The sequence below is a fragment of the Pseudopodoces humilis genome, chromosome 2 (assembly GCF_049639895.1).
Source record: "Pseudopodoces humilis isolate 2021_Gansu_Grassland_sample_001 chromosome 2, ASM4963989v1, whole genome shotgun sequence".
Classification (NCBI taxonomy): Eukaryota; Metazoa; Chordata; class Aves; order Passeriformes; family Paridae; genus Pseudopodoces; species Pseudopodoces humilis.
The window spans coordinates 47,250,080-47,265,326 of record NC_142201.1 but is presented as its reverse complement, the minus strand read 5'-3'; the positions used below and the strand labels follow the sequence as shown (position 1 = coordinate 47,265,326).

The 15,247-nt window shown below is 35.4% G+C and overlaps 1 protein-coding gene across 3 annotated transcripts in view; it reads right to left on the bottom strand.

The window, feature by feature from the left end:
• Positions 1-15,247, bottom strand: part of RBM26 (RNA binding motif protein 26) — a 49,979-nt gene that overhangs the window by 19,714 nt on the left and 15,018 nt on the right. For 2 of the 3 annotated variants that reach the window (XM_014250656.2, XM_014250669.2), the window contains exons 6-14: positions 14,518-14,778; positions 12,120-12,359; positions 10,488-10,655; positions 9,988-10,128; positions 8,853-8,964; positions 7,930-8,089; positions 6,380-6,544; positions 2,832-2,963; positions 1,800-1,871 (exon numbers count right to left, since the gene is read on the bottom strand). In XM_014250656.2, the coding sequence (XP_014106131.1) occupies positions 1,800-1,871; positions 2,832-2,963; positions 6,380-6,544; positions 7,930-8,089; positions 8,853-8,964; positions 9,988-10,128; positions 10,488-10,655; positions 12,120-12,359; positions 14,518-14,778 (1,451 nt within the window). The remainder of the gene's footprint in view (positions 1-1,799; positions 1,872-2,831; positions 2,964-6,379; positions 6,545-7,929; positions 8,090-8,852; positions 8,965-9,987; positions 10,129-10,487; positions 10,656-12,119; positions 12,360-14,517; positions 14,779-15,247) is intronic. The other variant, XM_005516433.2, reaches the window with a different exon arrangement.

The following is a 15,247-nucleotide window of genomic DNA, read 5'->3' as shown; positions in this document are numbered from 1 at the left end:
CTCAGGAGCAGAGTGAACCACACCTCCTCCTCTTTGCTATGTAGGAGATGTAAGGAGAGATGCCACAGCACCAACACAGAGAAGTCAAAAGCAAAAACTAAGGTCTTCTAAATCACTTAATACTATTCAAGAGAACGAACCGTGTGAATAGCATGAAACTCTTCACAAGTCCATAGATTGCAAGTCCCTATACAGATCTTACAAGGTCTCACACTGACTTTTATCACCTTTTCTCCTGCTCTTTGGGAAGAATAGCAACCTCCCTTCTCATTGCAAAGTTCCTGTCAAACCGTGCACTCCATTAGGCGCAAAAAAACCATCTAGGACACGACATCTCTTATTTTTGACAAATGTCAATCATTTTACTTGCAATGGTTATACAATACAATGACTGCAAACTAAAAAAGGTATTTCCTTGTAAAGAGTCAGTATTAAGTAAATATAAGTCAAATCAAGTTTCAGAATCCTACTAAAATTGTCAAAGGAAACTGTTGTTTCATAACAAACCCAGTGAACAGCTCAGCTGCTTAGCACAATCACATCTGTACTATAAGACAACAGAACAAAGAAAACATTCTAGCATAAAATTTACTCTTTGTAGCAAAGTGTTTCAGGATAACTCAACTCTTAGGCAATGAGGAAAGAAAAGTATTTCCATTCAAGATGCAAGCTGAAGCAGGCTTCCTATTTCTAAAGTAAGCATGTATTATGTGTGTAAAATGTAGTTCAGGAGTACACAGCAAGTTATTTATCTGTAACTAATTTAGAGTACCAAGAATGTAACTAATCAAACTAACAACAAAATACAGGCAAGAAGCCTTGATCGATGCATTTAGGTGGACTGCTCAGCTTGAAATTAATCAGACACATTCTCTATTATTACAACTAATATTATCAACTTCAGGTATTGTTACCTTTCTATGCTAAGTATCTCTGGAGTGAATTTTACCTGTTAGATGCCACTTAATCCATCAACTCTCATAATGAAAAGGGGAGGGGATATGTGTGGGGAAATACAGTGGATGCTTCATTTATTTCAGGTTGAGCTAATTCCCAATAGAAAACACATATACCTAGACAGAGGAATGTTGTTTCAGGGTAAAACTTGCTGTCTTTCTACTACAAGTTTTCTCATATGAATGTTAAAAACATTGGGGAAGCCTGTCCCCTGAAGTGCTAAATAGATCTGGAAACATGCATTATAAACTTTGCTACTATAGTAAACACATCAGCCACTTTGTACTCTAAATACTGGAACCACTGGCCAGAATACATAGCTCATAACCACAATTCAGATGCACCTTTCCCACCTTACCTCTCTTTGTCCTTCCTATACTGATTAATTTCCACCTTTATCTTTTCACAAGTACTGCAAATTGTAAAATCAAATAAAACAGTAAATGTTTGCAGCATCACCTTTTAAGGGGCACAGAAGTCCAGAAACATTTTTACAGAACTGCTTTTAAAGTGTCATATGTAATGTCAAAATTCATTTTTTTTTACAATTGATTTTTGTACACTTCTAAACCACTCAAGATTACAGAACATATCAAGTTCTTTTTATGACTGAATAAAAGGAACCTGATAGATTAAACAAAATTCACAAAATAGACGCTTTTGTCCTTCTTATAATCATTTATCAATAATCTGAGTTTTGATTTATTATACTTCCTAAAACTAACACTTCACAAATTATTTTACTTGTAGTTATAAAAGAATTTTGACACAAGAGGTTTCATAAAAAAACTAATTCTACTGAAAATAAATATGAGAGAAGAGAATATGAGATATTTTCTTACCTTTTCAGTTGTTGGAGTAACTGGCTTTGACACAAAACCCAGTCTATCTTTCACAGATAATTTAGTCACATTCTAAGAAAACAAAGCAAAATTGTAGTTCAAATGTAGACTACAAGCATTAGCAATTTAGAAAAAAAATGTAACTAATAAAACCATAGATTTTTGAACAACAATAGAAGAAAAATATTCAAAGAGTTGATAAAATTCATTTTAGATTTTGTGGTTAATATACGTCTATAACTGGGTAAGACAAGTATGAAGCCAAATTTGGAATCAAAGATTATCCTACATATTTTTTGCAAGATGGCAAAACATGCTAGATGGCAGAGGATTATCTGCACAGGCCCTTTTAAATACACTACAGTTCTTGTGCTCTATAATCTGCTATATGCAGATTACACCTGCATGAAATGCAGAAAGATGTTCGAATTTGGACTACAAATGTGCTCTGATTTGTACTGGTCTTCCTTTCCAGAAGTAAAACCAAAGCAGTGGCATAATACTAATAATGAAATATCGCAAATATAATAAAACATTAAAGATTATTTCTAATGGGAGTAACACACCATATTCCATCATTAGTCACACTGGTACTGTGGTTACATTCTTCCTTTTATTAAATTCTTCTAGATACAGAGCTTCATTCTCTAGTGGTTTTACATGCTTAACAGATAAAATATATATACATTTAAAAAAAAATTAGCTTTCAGTTCTTTGGGAAGACATTCACTTTATTTTGAAATCTGACACTAGCAATACAACACAACAATCCTGAAACAGTCTGAGAGCCTTTCAGCTTTTCTTTTTAAACTATGTAAAAAGCTATAATATCAAAAAAATATTAATTATTAAACTACACTCAGGTAAAAAAGCCAAATATCATTGCACTGAGGAAAACCTTAGCAGGAAAACACCACTAACAATGTAAGCAGATGCAATTTGAAGAAGTAAATGTGTACTCACACTATAGAAGTAACCAGTGCATTCATACACTACAGAACCTATTTCAGAAAGAAGAGGCACTCAACAAACCTGAGTGACTTCTGTGTTGGCACCCTGTGCTTCTGCAGGTTCAATATTACTCGCAGGTACTGGGCCCAGCCGCTCCTTCACCGACTGCTTCACTACAGGCAAAGTGGGCTGCTGCACTAAGGGCTGGATCACCTGGAACACCGCCCCAGCCCCCAAAAGGCACAGTGCAAGATTAACAACAAAAGGCTGCTATGTGGGTCATTAAGTTAGTACACAATGAAATTATAATGGAATTTACATTTACGTTTCCTCCCTTCTACCACTCAACGGCTTTTTCACCTGATGGGAAAAACAACCACTTCATGAGATTTATCATGTTATACTGAATATTTGTGAAGTGTGATTGATTGCCAATAACATCCATTTTGCACTTGCAGGTAAAAGAACTGACCAAACAACTCTGATTTATTTCTATTAATTACATCTACTCAGCCTAACTTAGATTCTACCTGTTAGAACAAGAAAAAACGTAATAAAGAAGTCTTCTGATTCCTCTCACAACTCTTTCAACATCAACCATTTACTTACAAACTTGTATCACAAAGACTCTCACTTTTTACACTGATACACCACTTTTCATCTCCTATGTGTTTAACTTGAACAAAACAGAAAAAAAAAGGATAGAGAAACACGCAGTCATGGGACTGAAGAAAAAGAAAAGTGAGCATATAATCTTTGAATCTTCCATGCATGTACCCTGACACCTTTCTTTTTTTTTTCTTTGACAAAAACATTCAACAGTTAAGACCAAAAAATATGCTTCCAAGTAAGCTTATTGTCATATTTATAGCTCTCAGAAGGTCACCTAATCCATTTCTCCACTGCAGGGCAAAGTCAGTTATGCCATTACTGACAGTATCTATCTATCCATCTCATTCTTACAGATTTCCAATGAAACAGACCCAGTCACCTCGCTTGGCAAAAGTGCTTCAGTATGCTTGAGCATTAGGAAATGTTTTTTTTAATATTTAACCTAAATCTCTTTGTGCTGCCTTTTAAGCCCAGAACTTCCCATTTTATCTTCCTCAGATGTGGAGAGCAAATAATTTTTTGCTTCTTGGCAGAAGCCCTTTATTTGATGATTTATTATAGCTGACTTCCACTATCTTCACCTAAGTATTTCCACCGCTCTCAGAAATGCTACAGCAAAAATTTTTCCAAAGTAATCCTGCTGATGAAATAGCAATGATTAAGCAATTGTGCTGGACCAGAGACTACTGAAGGGACAATTTAAGTCAACTGACTTCATCCTGAAGAAAATTCAAAAGCCTGTCTTTGGTGCCTGACAGACAAAATCTGTCTGGAAGCCATTAAAAATACAGGAATTAACCCATAATTAATTAACATAATAGAAATCTTGACAAAAATACACATATTTACAGTATTTGAAGAAGTATGAAGTTTCCATATTACTCAAAGATATGATACCAAATATTTATTACAATTAAAAGAGAAGTAAATATTCATGCTCCTGAAAGACTTATTAACAAAAAATACCTGTTTACTGACTTAACAATTTGTTAAATGTTATATCTCGTGGTAGAAGAACATAGAAGCACTGCACTTAAAATTTTCATTTCCTGTTAAAAGTTTTTCTTGTTACTGTGTGCCTTCTGTTGCTGATAACAGACTTCAAAATGAAGTTGGCTGACATGTGCTGAATGGCTGCTCATGGTGAGGCAGGAAAATTTAATACTGTCCGCAGGACTAAGGGGAATTCATTCTCAAACCAGCAAAGTTAACTTGTTAAAGGTGGGGTGATTGGAAGCCGTTAACACCACTAAAAATTATGAGACTACTAAAAAGAGCAAAGATATAGATGGAATGTTTGTTTGGAAATATAGAGTTAAAACTCCATATAATATTCTCAACAGCATAATCAGGAAATAAGCTGATAGCATAGTCCAAGTTATCCTTTGAGCAAGAGGGAATGTCTGTAGGAATGCAAATTGCATACTCCACTGCCCTCTTCTGGCTGAGAAGAAAATCAGGCTTAGAAAATAAACACCATTTTGAGCAGCACTACTTTAGACAAAGCATTAAGGATATCGATAAAATCTGAAAGATAGTAACAGGGAACTTAGTGAGATAGATGTGATTAAAATCGAATTTTTTAAGATAAAAATCAGGGCATTTCTTACAAAGGAGTGAAAGGAAACTCCTAAAATGCTGTACAGCAGGACTGACATGGAAAACCAGGTCACTGATTCTCAATGATGATGACATACACCATCAAGAGAAAGCAGGAATTCTCAACTCAGAGCAGTAATTGAAAAAATCCTCTAGCAAGTCATTCACGTATTATATCAGCATATATGATTGACCATTTCTTCTACAGTGCCTGTCTCATGCTTTTGAAGCAGAACATGCTGTTCCACACTGATGGCAAATGCAATAGAGCAGGATACACAAGTATTTTGTAGAACTTGCTACACCAGGTGCTGAAAAGCCTCTACTCAATAATCCACAGAGCCAGGGAGAACTCAAGGTCTCAAGGTTCCCCTTTTGCTTGAGTACAGCCACTACTGTACTGCTGACAAGTCTGATTTGGCTTGACACAGGTTACAAATCTACCCTTCACAACAGTAACTGCTGTTTTATTTTTTTAACATTGTCAATGCTGCTGGTGTCAGTGCTACAGGTGATCCTCTGTAATTCAATAAAAAAATGTAGATTAGTGTATTTCAGTTGTAAGGGACCTGCAACAATCATCTAGTCCAACAATCACTTCAGGGCTGACCAAAAGTTAAAGCACATTGTTAAGGACACTGTCCAAATACCTCTTAAACAGTGACAGGCTTGGGGCCATAGCCACCTCTCTAGAAAACCTGTGTCACTGTCTGACCATTCAGTAAAGAAATGTTTCATGCCCAGTCTGGACCTCTTTTGATACACCTCCAATCCATTCACAGATATTACGTCCCAGGATATCATAGAGATCAGCAGCTACCTCTCTACTTAAAAATGTCCCTGGATCCCCTCCTACAAAATTAGTATCTTCTAATGCACTTCTCCTCTTCCACTGCCGTTTGCAAGTCCTTAGATCTATGTTTGTATACTCTGCGTAAAACAAACTCTTCTGCTACTTTGTTCAACAGGAAAGAAAAGGAAAAGTGCTTGATAGAAAAGAGGGAATACCAGAACCTCTTGAAAGAAAACAGATATCATCTTTCACGAAAAGAAATATAACTCTACTGCTTTTCTTATGCTCACCAGAAAAAACAGAAAAGCCTATACTAATTAAAGCAAAATAGATGCTATTCAGCAGAGAGCTGCATCACATCTTGCTTGACATGATAACAGAGTGGATTACACCAAAAGTGCTAAAGTGCTTTCTTTAAATACCTTCATACTTATCTTTCTAATCAACTGCTGAACGTTGTGTATGAGTTGAAGAATTTACAACTGAAGAGTGACTTTGGAAAATTAATTACATGAAGAAGTCATTATCTCAAAAGAACTTAGTTTACTTGATATAAACATTCTCTTAAAAACATTTTGAATAATCTATTTTACATAGTATTCTAGAACAGGCTCAGAGCCTCTACCTTCTGTGCAGTAGTCTGGATTTGTGGTGTGCTGCCTTCTCGATGCCAATAAACTTTAATAAAACGATTATTTAATACTGCTTCTGTACTTGATATAGCTTTCTTTGCTTCCTCATGTGTGGCAAACTGAATAAGGGCACCTTCTGGATCACCTTGATATGCAACCTAAAATTTAAAACAGAAAAACAAAACTTACCACACAGAGGATTCTCATTTGTGTCTAAATTATCATTAAATCATTAACTTTTAGGCTTAGAAGCCTATAATTTATACCCATTATGTGTCATTAGATAAATACTTCCCATTCATGAGCCTGTTTGAAAGCCTGATGTCAAAATCAACCTTGAGTTTATGCCAATAAACTTTAGGAATAGTTAAAAAAACCTCAAACAAATGAAGCAAAGCAAAACCCCCAGACAACCAGTATTTCCACCTGCAAATATGCCTAGTTGTTTGGAAGACAAAAGGAAGCATCAGCAAAGTAAAGAAAATTACTACAAAAAATGCAGGGTCAGATAGTAAATGTCCTATCAAATATCAGAGCTAGACAGCAAAGTTAATTTTGATTTCCCTCCTTTGAGCATAAACATATTTTAGCTTCAAAAACCAAGAGTATACTCTTTGCAGGAAGAGCATAATTTGCAATCTCCATATATACATCTGTCTCTCCATACACATTCATATTTTACTTGTCTTAATAAATAATACTCCCTGCTAATACACCCATATTCTTAGGTGAACTACAGAAAGGCTTAAGAAATATTTATTAGCAATTAAGAGAGATTTCAAATCCCTGCAGTGTTCAGACAGACATAGAAGGTTTGTTCTGTACTGTGACAATACACACAAAAAAATTGTTGCACCTCTTCATTCCAGCCCTCAGAGCAAACAAGAAAGGGTTTAAAAAAATGCAAGGTAGCATCTGAAACTTGTTGATAATGAAGCATAGTGAAAAGGTCACACTGAGTAGCTTAGAGACTGGATATGAAATACTGACACTACTCCTGCAGCCTGCAATATTTAACATCAGCCCAAGTTAAGCCCTAGTTCCTTCATTGCTTTCCTCTCTCTTTAATTGTTTATTGACTCCAATAAACCACAAAGTAATTTTAAGGGACAAACCATCATTACTGTGGAACTAGAAAGCAAGTATGTCACAGGGACTGCTTTCTGGAAAAGAAATACAGGTTTTCTGTATTTACAATTTATCTCTGAATACACAGAGCATTTATGATAGCAAATGCAAACTCGAGAAAATGGGTGATAAAAACCCATGTACAATTTTCAATGTTTAAAAAAACGTCTCTTAATAAAATTCTTATCTCTGAGGAACACATTTGTCCAAAACCTAAAAAATTACTAGAACATTTCATTTCTGCTTCTTTAATGGCAATATCAGTAAAAGCAATGAGATCTTGTTTAAGGAACAAGTTAAGAAAATAATAAAGAGTTTCAGGGAACCAGGAAAAAACCTGGCATTCTGCTTTTAGCAACTACCACTACCTTTGTATCAAAGCGTACTGTACTGCTTTCTCTTTGTTGACTCTTACCTGCAAGTTGACTAAGTTTCCAAACTTACTGAAGTGCTCATTAAGTTTGCTGATGTTGTTAAGTTCTGGAGGAACTTTTCGCAATTCAAGTTTTGTATTTTCATTTCCAAACTGCACTTTCTTCTGGAAACCTGGACTATTTGTTCTGTTAAAATTTTGCCTGCAACAAATAAAAAATCAAGCCAGAAATCCATAGCAAACTAGCAAACACAATGTTAAATTGTATATGCTTACACAGAAGCATATGTGCATGAGACACAATGATCTGCAGACTTAAAAAATAATGCAATTTTACAAAAGTGAAGGAGCATACAGGACACATGCCCATACATCTGCTATCTTCCCCACTGATATTTTCAGCATATTCCTGCACATAAATCTGTGAAATAACTCACATTTATTTGCTAATGTCAGTAATTCCTGACTTCCATGCTGATTCTCTCCAAAAACTGTTTCTTAGTTAGTCCATGAAATTTCACCACTGCTGTTTCAAATAACTATTATCAAGACTCTCCTCACTCCCAAAAATCTCTTAAAACCCCTTCCAACCTTGCACACAGTTTTTTTCTCAGTAACATATCTGGCAACTCAAACGAAAATAGAAGTGCTAAAATTTCACAACTAAAATCAGTCATCTCTAACAACCATCACATTGTAGCTTCCCTGTTTCTTAGATCATGCCAACTTTCAAGGAACAGATCTAAGTATCATCCAAAGCAACTTCATCGATCTCTATACTACCTTTGATAGAAGACAGTCAAATACAGCTTATACTATATAGTATGATTTACTTTAGTACCAGCAGTGTACTCACAGTTTCACCTGCTTGGAATTTATAGACATATACATATGTTTCAGGTTACAGTAAAGCAGTTAATGAAATTCCAACTCTTAAGCCAACACTGGGTTTAACAGTCACTCACTTGTCAAACCAAGTCTTCTTTGTAGGAACTCCACCATCCCCTGCACCAATTGTTCTTTTCCTGGATTCAGCATCCACCACTATTCTCATGCTACTTTTATTAGGAGGTTTTTCTGTAAATAGATGAGAAGATTTTACTTTTTAAAAAATTATTTCCTGTGTATTTGATTGTAAAAAAGTATTCTGCTCACATTGAATTTGCACCGAAAAGCACAATTGTTTATTTTGAAATTACAATGATTCTTGTTCTGACTGAATCAAACCTTGGTCACAGGCTTCTCTTTTTAACTATCAACAGATGCTGTGACAGATCAAAACAGCTAATAGCACTCATTTTGTCACAGTAACATCACACATACAGAAAACAAAAGAGGTGTGACAGAAGGCATCTGCCTCGAGATGACTGCGCTCTGATTCACAATGATTCACAATGTCCCATGCAATACTCTGAGGCTAACACCACTCCAGATAACATCTCCATTCTACTATTAGATGGCACACACAAAAATGGTCATGATAGGAAATGCACAGTACTCCAGGGCACTAACACCTAGGAGCAAGATTTATGGATGGAGTGGGAAAGGAGTCACTTTTGCTGAAGAACAGGAATCACACTGGGGGACTCCTCACTGAAAATACACCAACAGAAACATAGTAAGATTAAAGATAAATACATACAAATGCAAATAAAAACCACATTAAAAATGGTTTTATCCCTCTTCCATTCTCATTTTATGTGCTGCTGCTTCTTCTCAGGGCCACAGGAACTGCGAGGTTAAGAGTACTCATACACAAAACTGCTACTAGATAAAAATGACTCCCTCCTCTCAGCAGCAAAAATTATCCTGAGGTTCTACTACAGAAACATTAACATTATTCTGTACAAAAGATACACAAAGGGACCAGTTACTACAGCTAAGAGTAAACTATGCAATACTATAGCAAGAGATTTCATTTTACCTGTAAAAATGCACGCACAAAGCAATTATAGACATAGTTCCCTATTCAACTAAACATCTCTTAATTCCAGAAGACTTTATAAAAATGCAATGTTTTCCAGGTTTTCTCTGAAAAGTTCCTCAACCTGCATTAATGTAAGAAAATCAGCTAAACTAAGTATAGCTTTGAGAGCATACCTCTGGGTGGGAGATCCATATCACCTGACGTGAGTCCTATCAAATTTGGTCTTTGGGCATGTACTCTATGTCTATACATAGGTCTTGAAGTATTTGTTATACTTGGAGCTTCTGGATTATAGCCATCTGTGTCATACGTTTCTGGTAATGAAGAAATTGTCTCATTAAAATAAATTGCAGTTAAAAACCCTAAGGTTTCAAATATAATATAACATTTAATTTAATTACAAGACAGAGTTATAATAAAAGAGTTGCATAATCACTATCATAAAAAACCATTGTGCCAAGTTTTCTGTTTAAACACAATGAAAATATTACTCTCCAGCCAAAATTCATACTTTATATGCAAATTTTACTTCCATCTTGAACTAAGTCTGAAAAGAAGAATGTTAATTTACTGTCACAGTCTATATGATGCAAACTTATTCTCCCAAACTATGACATTATAATCTCTATAAAGTACACTATAATATAAATCAATGTTATTCTATTTAGCAAACCTTGTGGGCAAAGCCTCAGTACTACACCTGCTGTAAAAAGAGAGGGTGGAGCAGGAGGCGGCTGGTGATGAATACCCGTGGTAACAACAGTAGGAACTGAGCTGGTTGCTGAGTTTGGGGGGGCATCCATGCCAGCAGGCTGTAATGGTGGAAGGGGAGGGGGTGGTCCTGTCAAGAACAAAGGAAAACACTGCATTCATTTATTATCCACTACACTTTCATTACACTCCACTCATAAGGAAACTGATCTGAAATGCTTTTAAAGCCATTTCAGAAAAATGGGGCTGAGGGCACGTATGCAGACTTGATGCTGCACCATAAATTCACATGAAACCACCCCCAAAAGCAAATGACTCAGAACTTGGATCAGAGACAAAAGCATTTGAATCATTTAACATTTCTCCAAACACCTTTTCTCTACAAGCAAAATTTAATTGCTAGCCCAGTATTCATCTTCACCAACAGAAGTATTTTAAAGCTCAATATAAACTTATCAAAGAAACAAATTCGATTTTTAAAATAAAAAAATATTTTTTAATATAACGAAAATATTCTGTGATGACAATAACTAACTTGACTGAAATTATTTTTCCAAATACCCAAGAAGAAACCTTCACCTAATGGAGCTCTTCTTAAAATTGAGGAGTTTTTTTTTCACTTGATTGGTTTGACATTTTTTTAACATGTAATGTGACACTTCAAAGCTAAGCAGTCAAGCCCAATCTTCAGTTTAATCATTGAGAAGAGCAGGTTTTGGAAGAAGTTATAAAGTGATACATCTGAACATGTGAAGCAGATCTGAAAACAGCATGTAAGGTAGAACTGACCAGCCCAGAGGAGGTTGCATTCTGTATTAACTGAAATAAATACATTCATTCCTATCTTTCTTAAATATACTATCAACAGGAAATTAAAACAGTTTAAGAAATTTCTAAACAGTATCAAATATCAACTACTCCTGAATAATTTTACTAAGTGGGACACCTAAGTTAATAAAAAAAGAGAGAAAGGAATAACCATATAAAACTAACGTAGCAGCTTTTAAGTAACACAAGGCAACTGAGCACTAAACTTTGTCTACTTTATAAATGACAGCCAGACACATAAGTTTTCATGTAATTTTTAGTGCTTCAGCTGAAGTACTTTCCAGTGAAACAGTAAACAAAGTAAAGAATTTTTCTTAGTTACTTTACAAATTTAGTTTCAAAATTAATCACAAATTGTATTTTCAAGTATAAATTTGATGTGGTCATGAATTATCTTTACTACTATTAATATAAATTAAACAGTAAAGATTTGTTATTTCCTTCTTTAACAATAGTCAGTTTTGGATAACTTCTCTGTAATACTCAAGGAATTTCATTTTGCCACGTCATGGATTTGCTAAAATACAATGAAAATATTATTCCATATTAAAGGGTCACATTTAGCATGCAACATTTTACAACAACCAACTCTGCAACAATTATCATCAGAAAGAATAATTTTGAGGTAAGCTATGCCATAGTAGAGCATAGTTCAATTTTCTGTAACACAGCTGCGATTCTTCAAAACAGCTTTTTGCACTGCACACAATCCAAGTAAGACCCAGGCTTTTCTACTAAAAAATGGAATTCAATCTCTTTTAATTACCTGTTACAGGTGGAAGGCTAGGTGGTAAGGGACCTGGTGGTGGTACTGGGGGTCTAAGGTTAACAGGAGGAGGACTCAGAATTGGTGGAGGGGGAGGGAGTCCAGGAGGAGGTGGTCCTTCGACAACAGGGGGTTGTGCTGGAAAAGGCAGAATGCCAGGAAGATTCACATCTTCTACCACTACTGGATCACTTCCATGATCAAAAGGGCACATGTCTCCTCTCATACAGAAACCCTTCTCTGAAATATCAAAAAGAATTGATGTTAGTATTCAATAGCTGTAGCTTGATTCAGGGTAGATACATGACATTCAGTGTGTAATGTGGCAGTTTGTAAATTAAGAGCTCCACATACCAGCAAGAAGCTTAGATTAGAAAATGAAATTGACTGTTTAACTTCATTCTTAACAGTCAGCACACACAGACATTGCAGAAACATGCTAGCACAAAAGTATTCAATTCTACTTGAAGAACTAATTCTGCAGTGATTTATAACAAATGGTGAAAGTAAAGAATGAAATGTAGATGTCACCACATTAACAAAATCAATTTGTTTCTAAGCAAGAAGTGCAGACACTAGGATTGAGAAAGTCCTGTTCAAAGTCACACGTTAATACTTTGAAATTCCAATATGAACAAATTCACTCACTTTTTTCCTCTTTTGCAATTATTTCAGGAAGCATTATAAGCATTTGCCATAGTTTAATGTGATTATATAAGAAAAAATATTGTTATTTGCATATAACAGATGCATTTGTAAATATTAAATATATAGAAATAAAAATGAATATACATTCACTTATTTTCTTTTACCCACAAGTCAAACACAGAAGCTAGTCAGAGGAGGGCCACAAAAATTACTAGAAGGCTGAAGAACCTGTCTTATGAGGAAGGGCTGAGAGAGCTGAGGCTGTTCAGACTGGAGAAAAGAAAGCTCAGAGCAGTGAATTTAAGTACTCACTGCAGCCTTTAACTACTTCCAACATTTTGGTGGGACCAGAAGTGATAGAACCAGGGGTCATAGTTTTAAACTAAAACACTGTAGGTTCAAAGCAAATATAAGAAAAGGAAAGTGTTATAATGAGAGTGGTGAAATAGTGGAAGAGGTTGCCCAGAGAAGTGGTGGATGTCCCATCCCTGGAAACATTCAAGGTCATGTTGGACTGGGCTCTGAGCAACAAGATCTCGCTGAAGATGACCATGCTCACTGTAGGGATATTAGATTAGATGACTTTTATAGGGCCCTTCTAGCCCAAATCATTCTATTATCTGTTTAGCAACAGTGACCACAAAAACAACACCAAAATACCAGTCAATGCAATACAGGGAAAGGCTGAAACACCTTCTGGTAGGAAGAAAGAGTGCCCATTTACTCAAAAAATGATGTGGGGAAGCAGTATGTATTACCTCATCTTCAGGAATAGTTATAGAACACATTCAATTGAAATATTAAACAAAAACAGAAGTTCAGCAGAGGGTAAAGTTGAAAATTTGAAAGTGCAGATAGGAAGAGTAGAATGATAGAACCATGTGATCACTGAAGAGAGAAAACTTCTTAACAAAATTACACATTCACAACTCCACTTCCTCCACAGCATCGCTGTGATGTACACTGGCAAAGCTATTCTTAAGTACAACTCTGCCAACACTTGAAAGCTCAGTTTTCTATTTTCTTTACTTAAAAAAAAAAAAAAAATCTAATCAGAGCTCTGAATGTAAACTGGCCTAGAAGTTTAACTCCTCACTGTGGTACACAATAATAACAACAAAATCCCTTAGGGGCAACTTTACAGGGAGATTTCAACTCTCCTGAGCTCACAGGCTGACAGGCTGAACTTAAGGCACTGCCAGCTGCAGCAGCTTCTTGTGAATATTTTGGCAAAAGACACTTAAAATGAAAGCTTAAGACAGGAATAAGTGAAAACCTAGACAGCTTTAAGAAACACCTACACAGAAAGAAATTATGGTCTAACATGAGCCTGTGAAGTTTCAGCTCTAGACCTTTACAGTTAAAAATTGTCTCATATAGGACAGAATGAAATAGGATGAGATCAGTAAGATGCTAACCATTGTCAAAACCATCAAATACAGTATTTGGTTGCAACATGACATAGGACAGAAAACCTGGGTAAAACTCGATTTTTTTTAATAACTTCTTAATATACTATATTTCATTTATAGAAAATAGTCCTAGCAAGTTAAAAAAAATATACAAATACTAAAAGAGCAAGCTGTCTGAAGTCAGTAAGAAGAGGTACAAAATTTGCATTCAAGAATTGTGTAGAAAAATCCCACATTACTAAAGAAGATCAGAAAACGAAGGGTGAATTACCTCAATCTTTTCAGAAAGGGGACAATCATAGATGCAGGAAGCAACTGAAAAATTAAAATGTTCTTACCATCATAATCTCTACAGCGTTTCTTTGGCAGCGGAGGTCTTCCATAGGAGTTGTGGTCCAGCTGCTCTTCATGGAACTCTGACCAACTTTCAGTAGTGTTATTTCCATGATGAGCAGGAGCAATAACAGTAATAGTACTGCTCAGTGTAGGGACAGGGTAGTGGCCAGATGAAATATTTGTCACAGAAGAAACTGGAGTATAATTGTTCTCTAATGGATCTGTTCTATCCATGTCATATTTTGGCTTTCCCAAATCCCTTTCTGTAACAAAAAAATAAAAATAAAAATAAAAATTTTATTGGATAATTTCTTATTAACCTTTTCACCAGAAGCAGACACTATTGTTTAAGTATCTTTACTCCACATCAACTCAATATACATACACAAAAATTGAAATGTTTTACAAGTTGCCCAAAACGCTTGTGGAGTCTTCCACCCTTGGAGTTATAAATAACCCAGCTGGCTCTAAGCAACCCGCTATAGTTTATTTTCTTTGATAAAGGGTGTTAGACTATACCATCTTCAGAGGTCTTCTCTAACCTCAACTATTCCATGATTCTACATTCCAAAGGTTTAACCAGAAAAATAATAATCTGTGAAGTACATAGTCAGACCCTGGGCTATTTTAGTAACAGCTATATCCACAGTAGAGCAGATACCCTATTTAACTTCAGGCAGTGTACATCTTCTTTAGTGATGCATGTATTGTAAGAACTTCAGATGGAAAGTT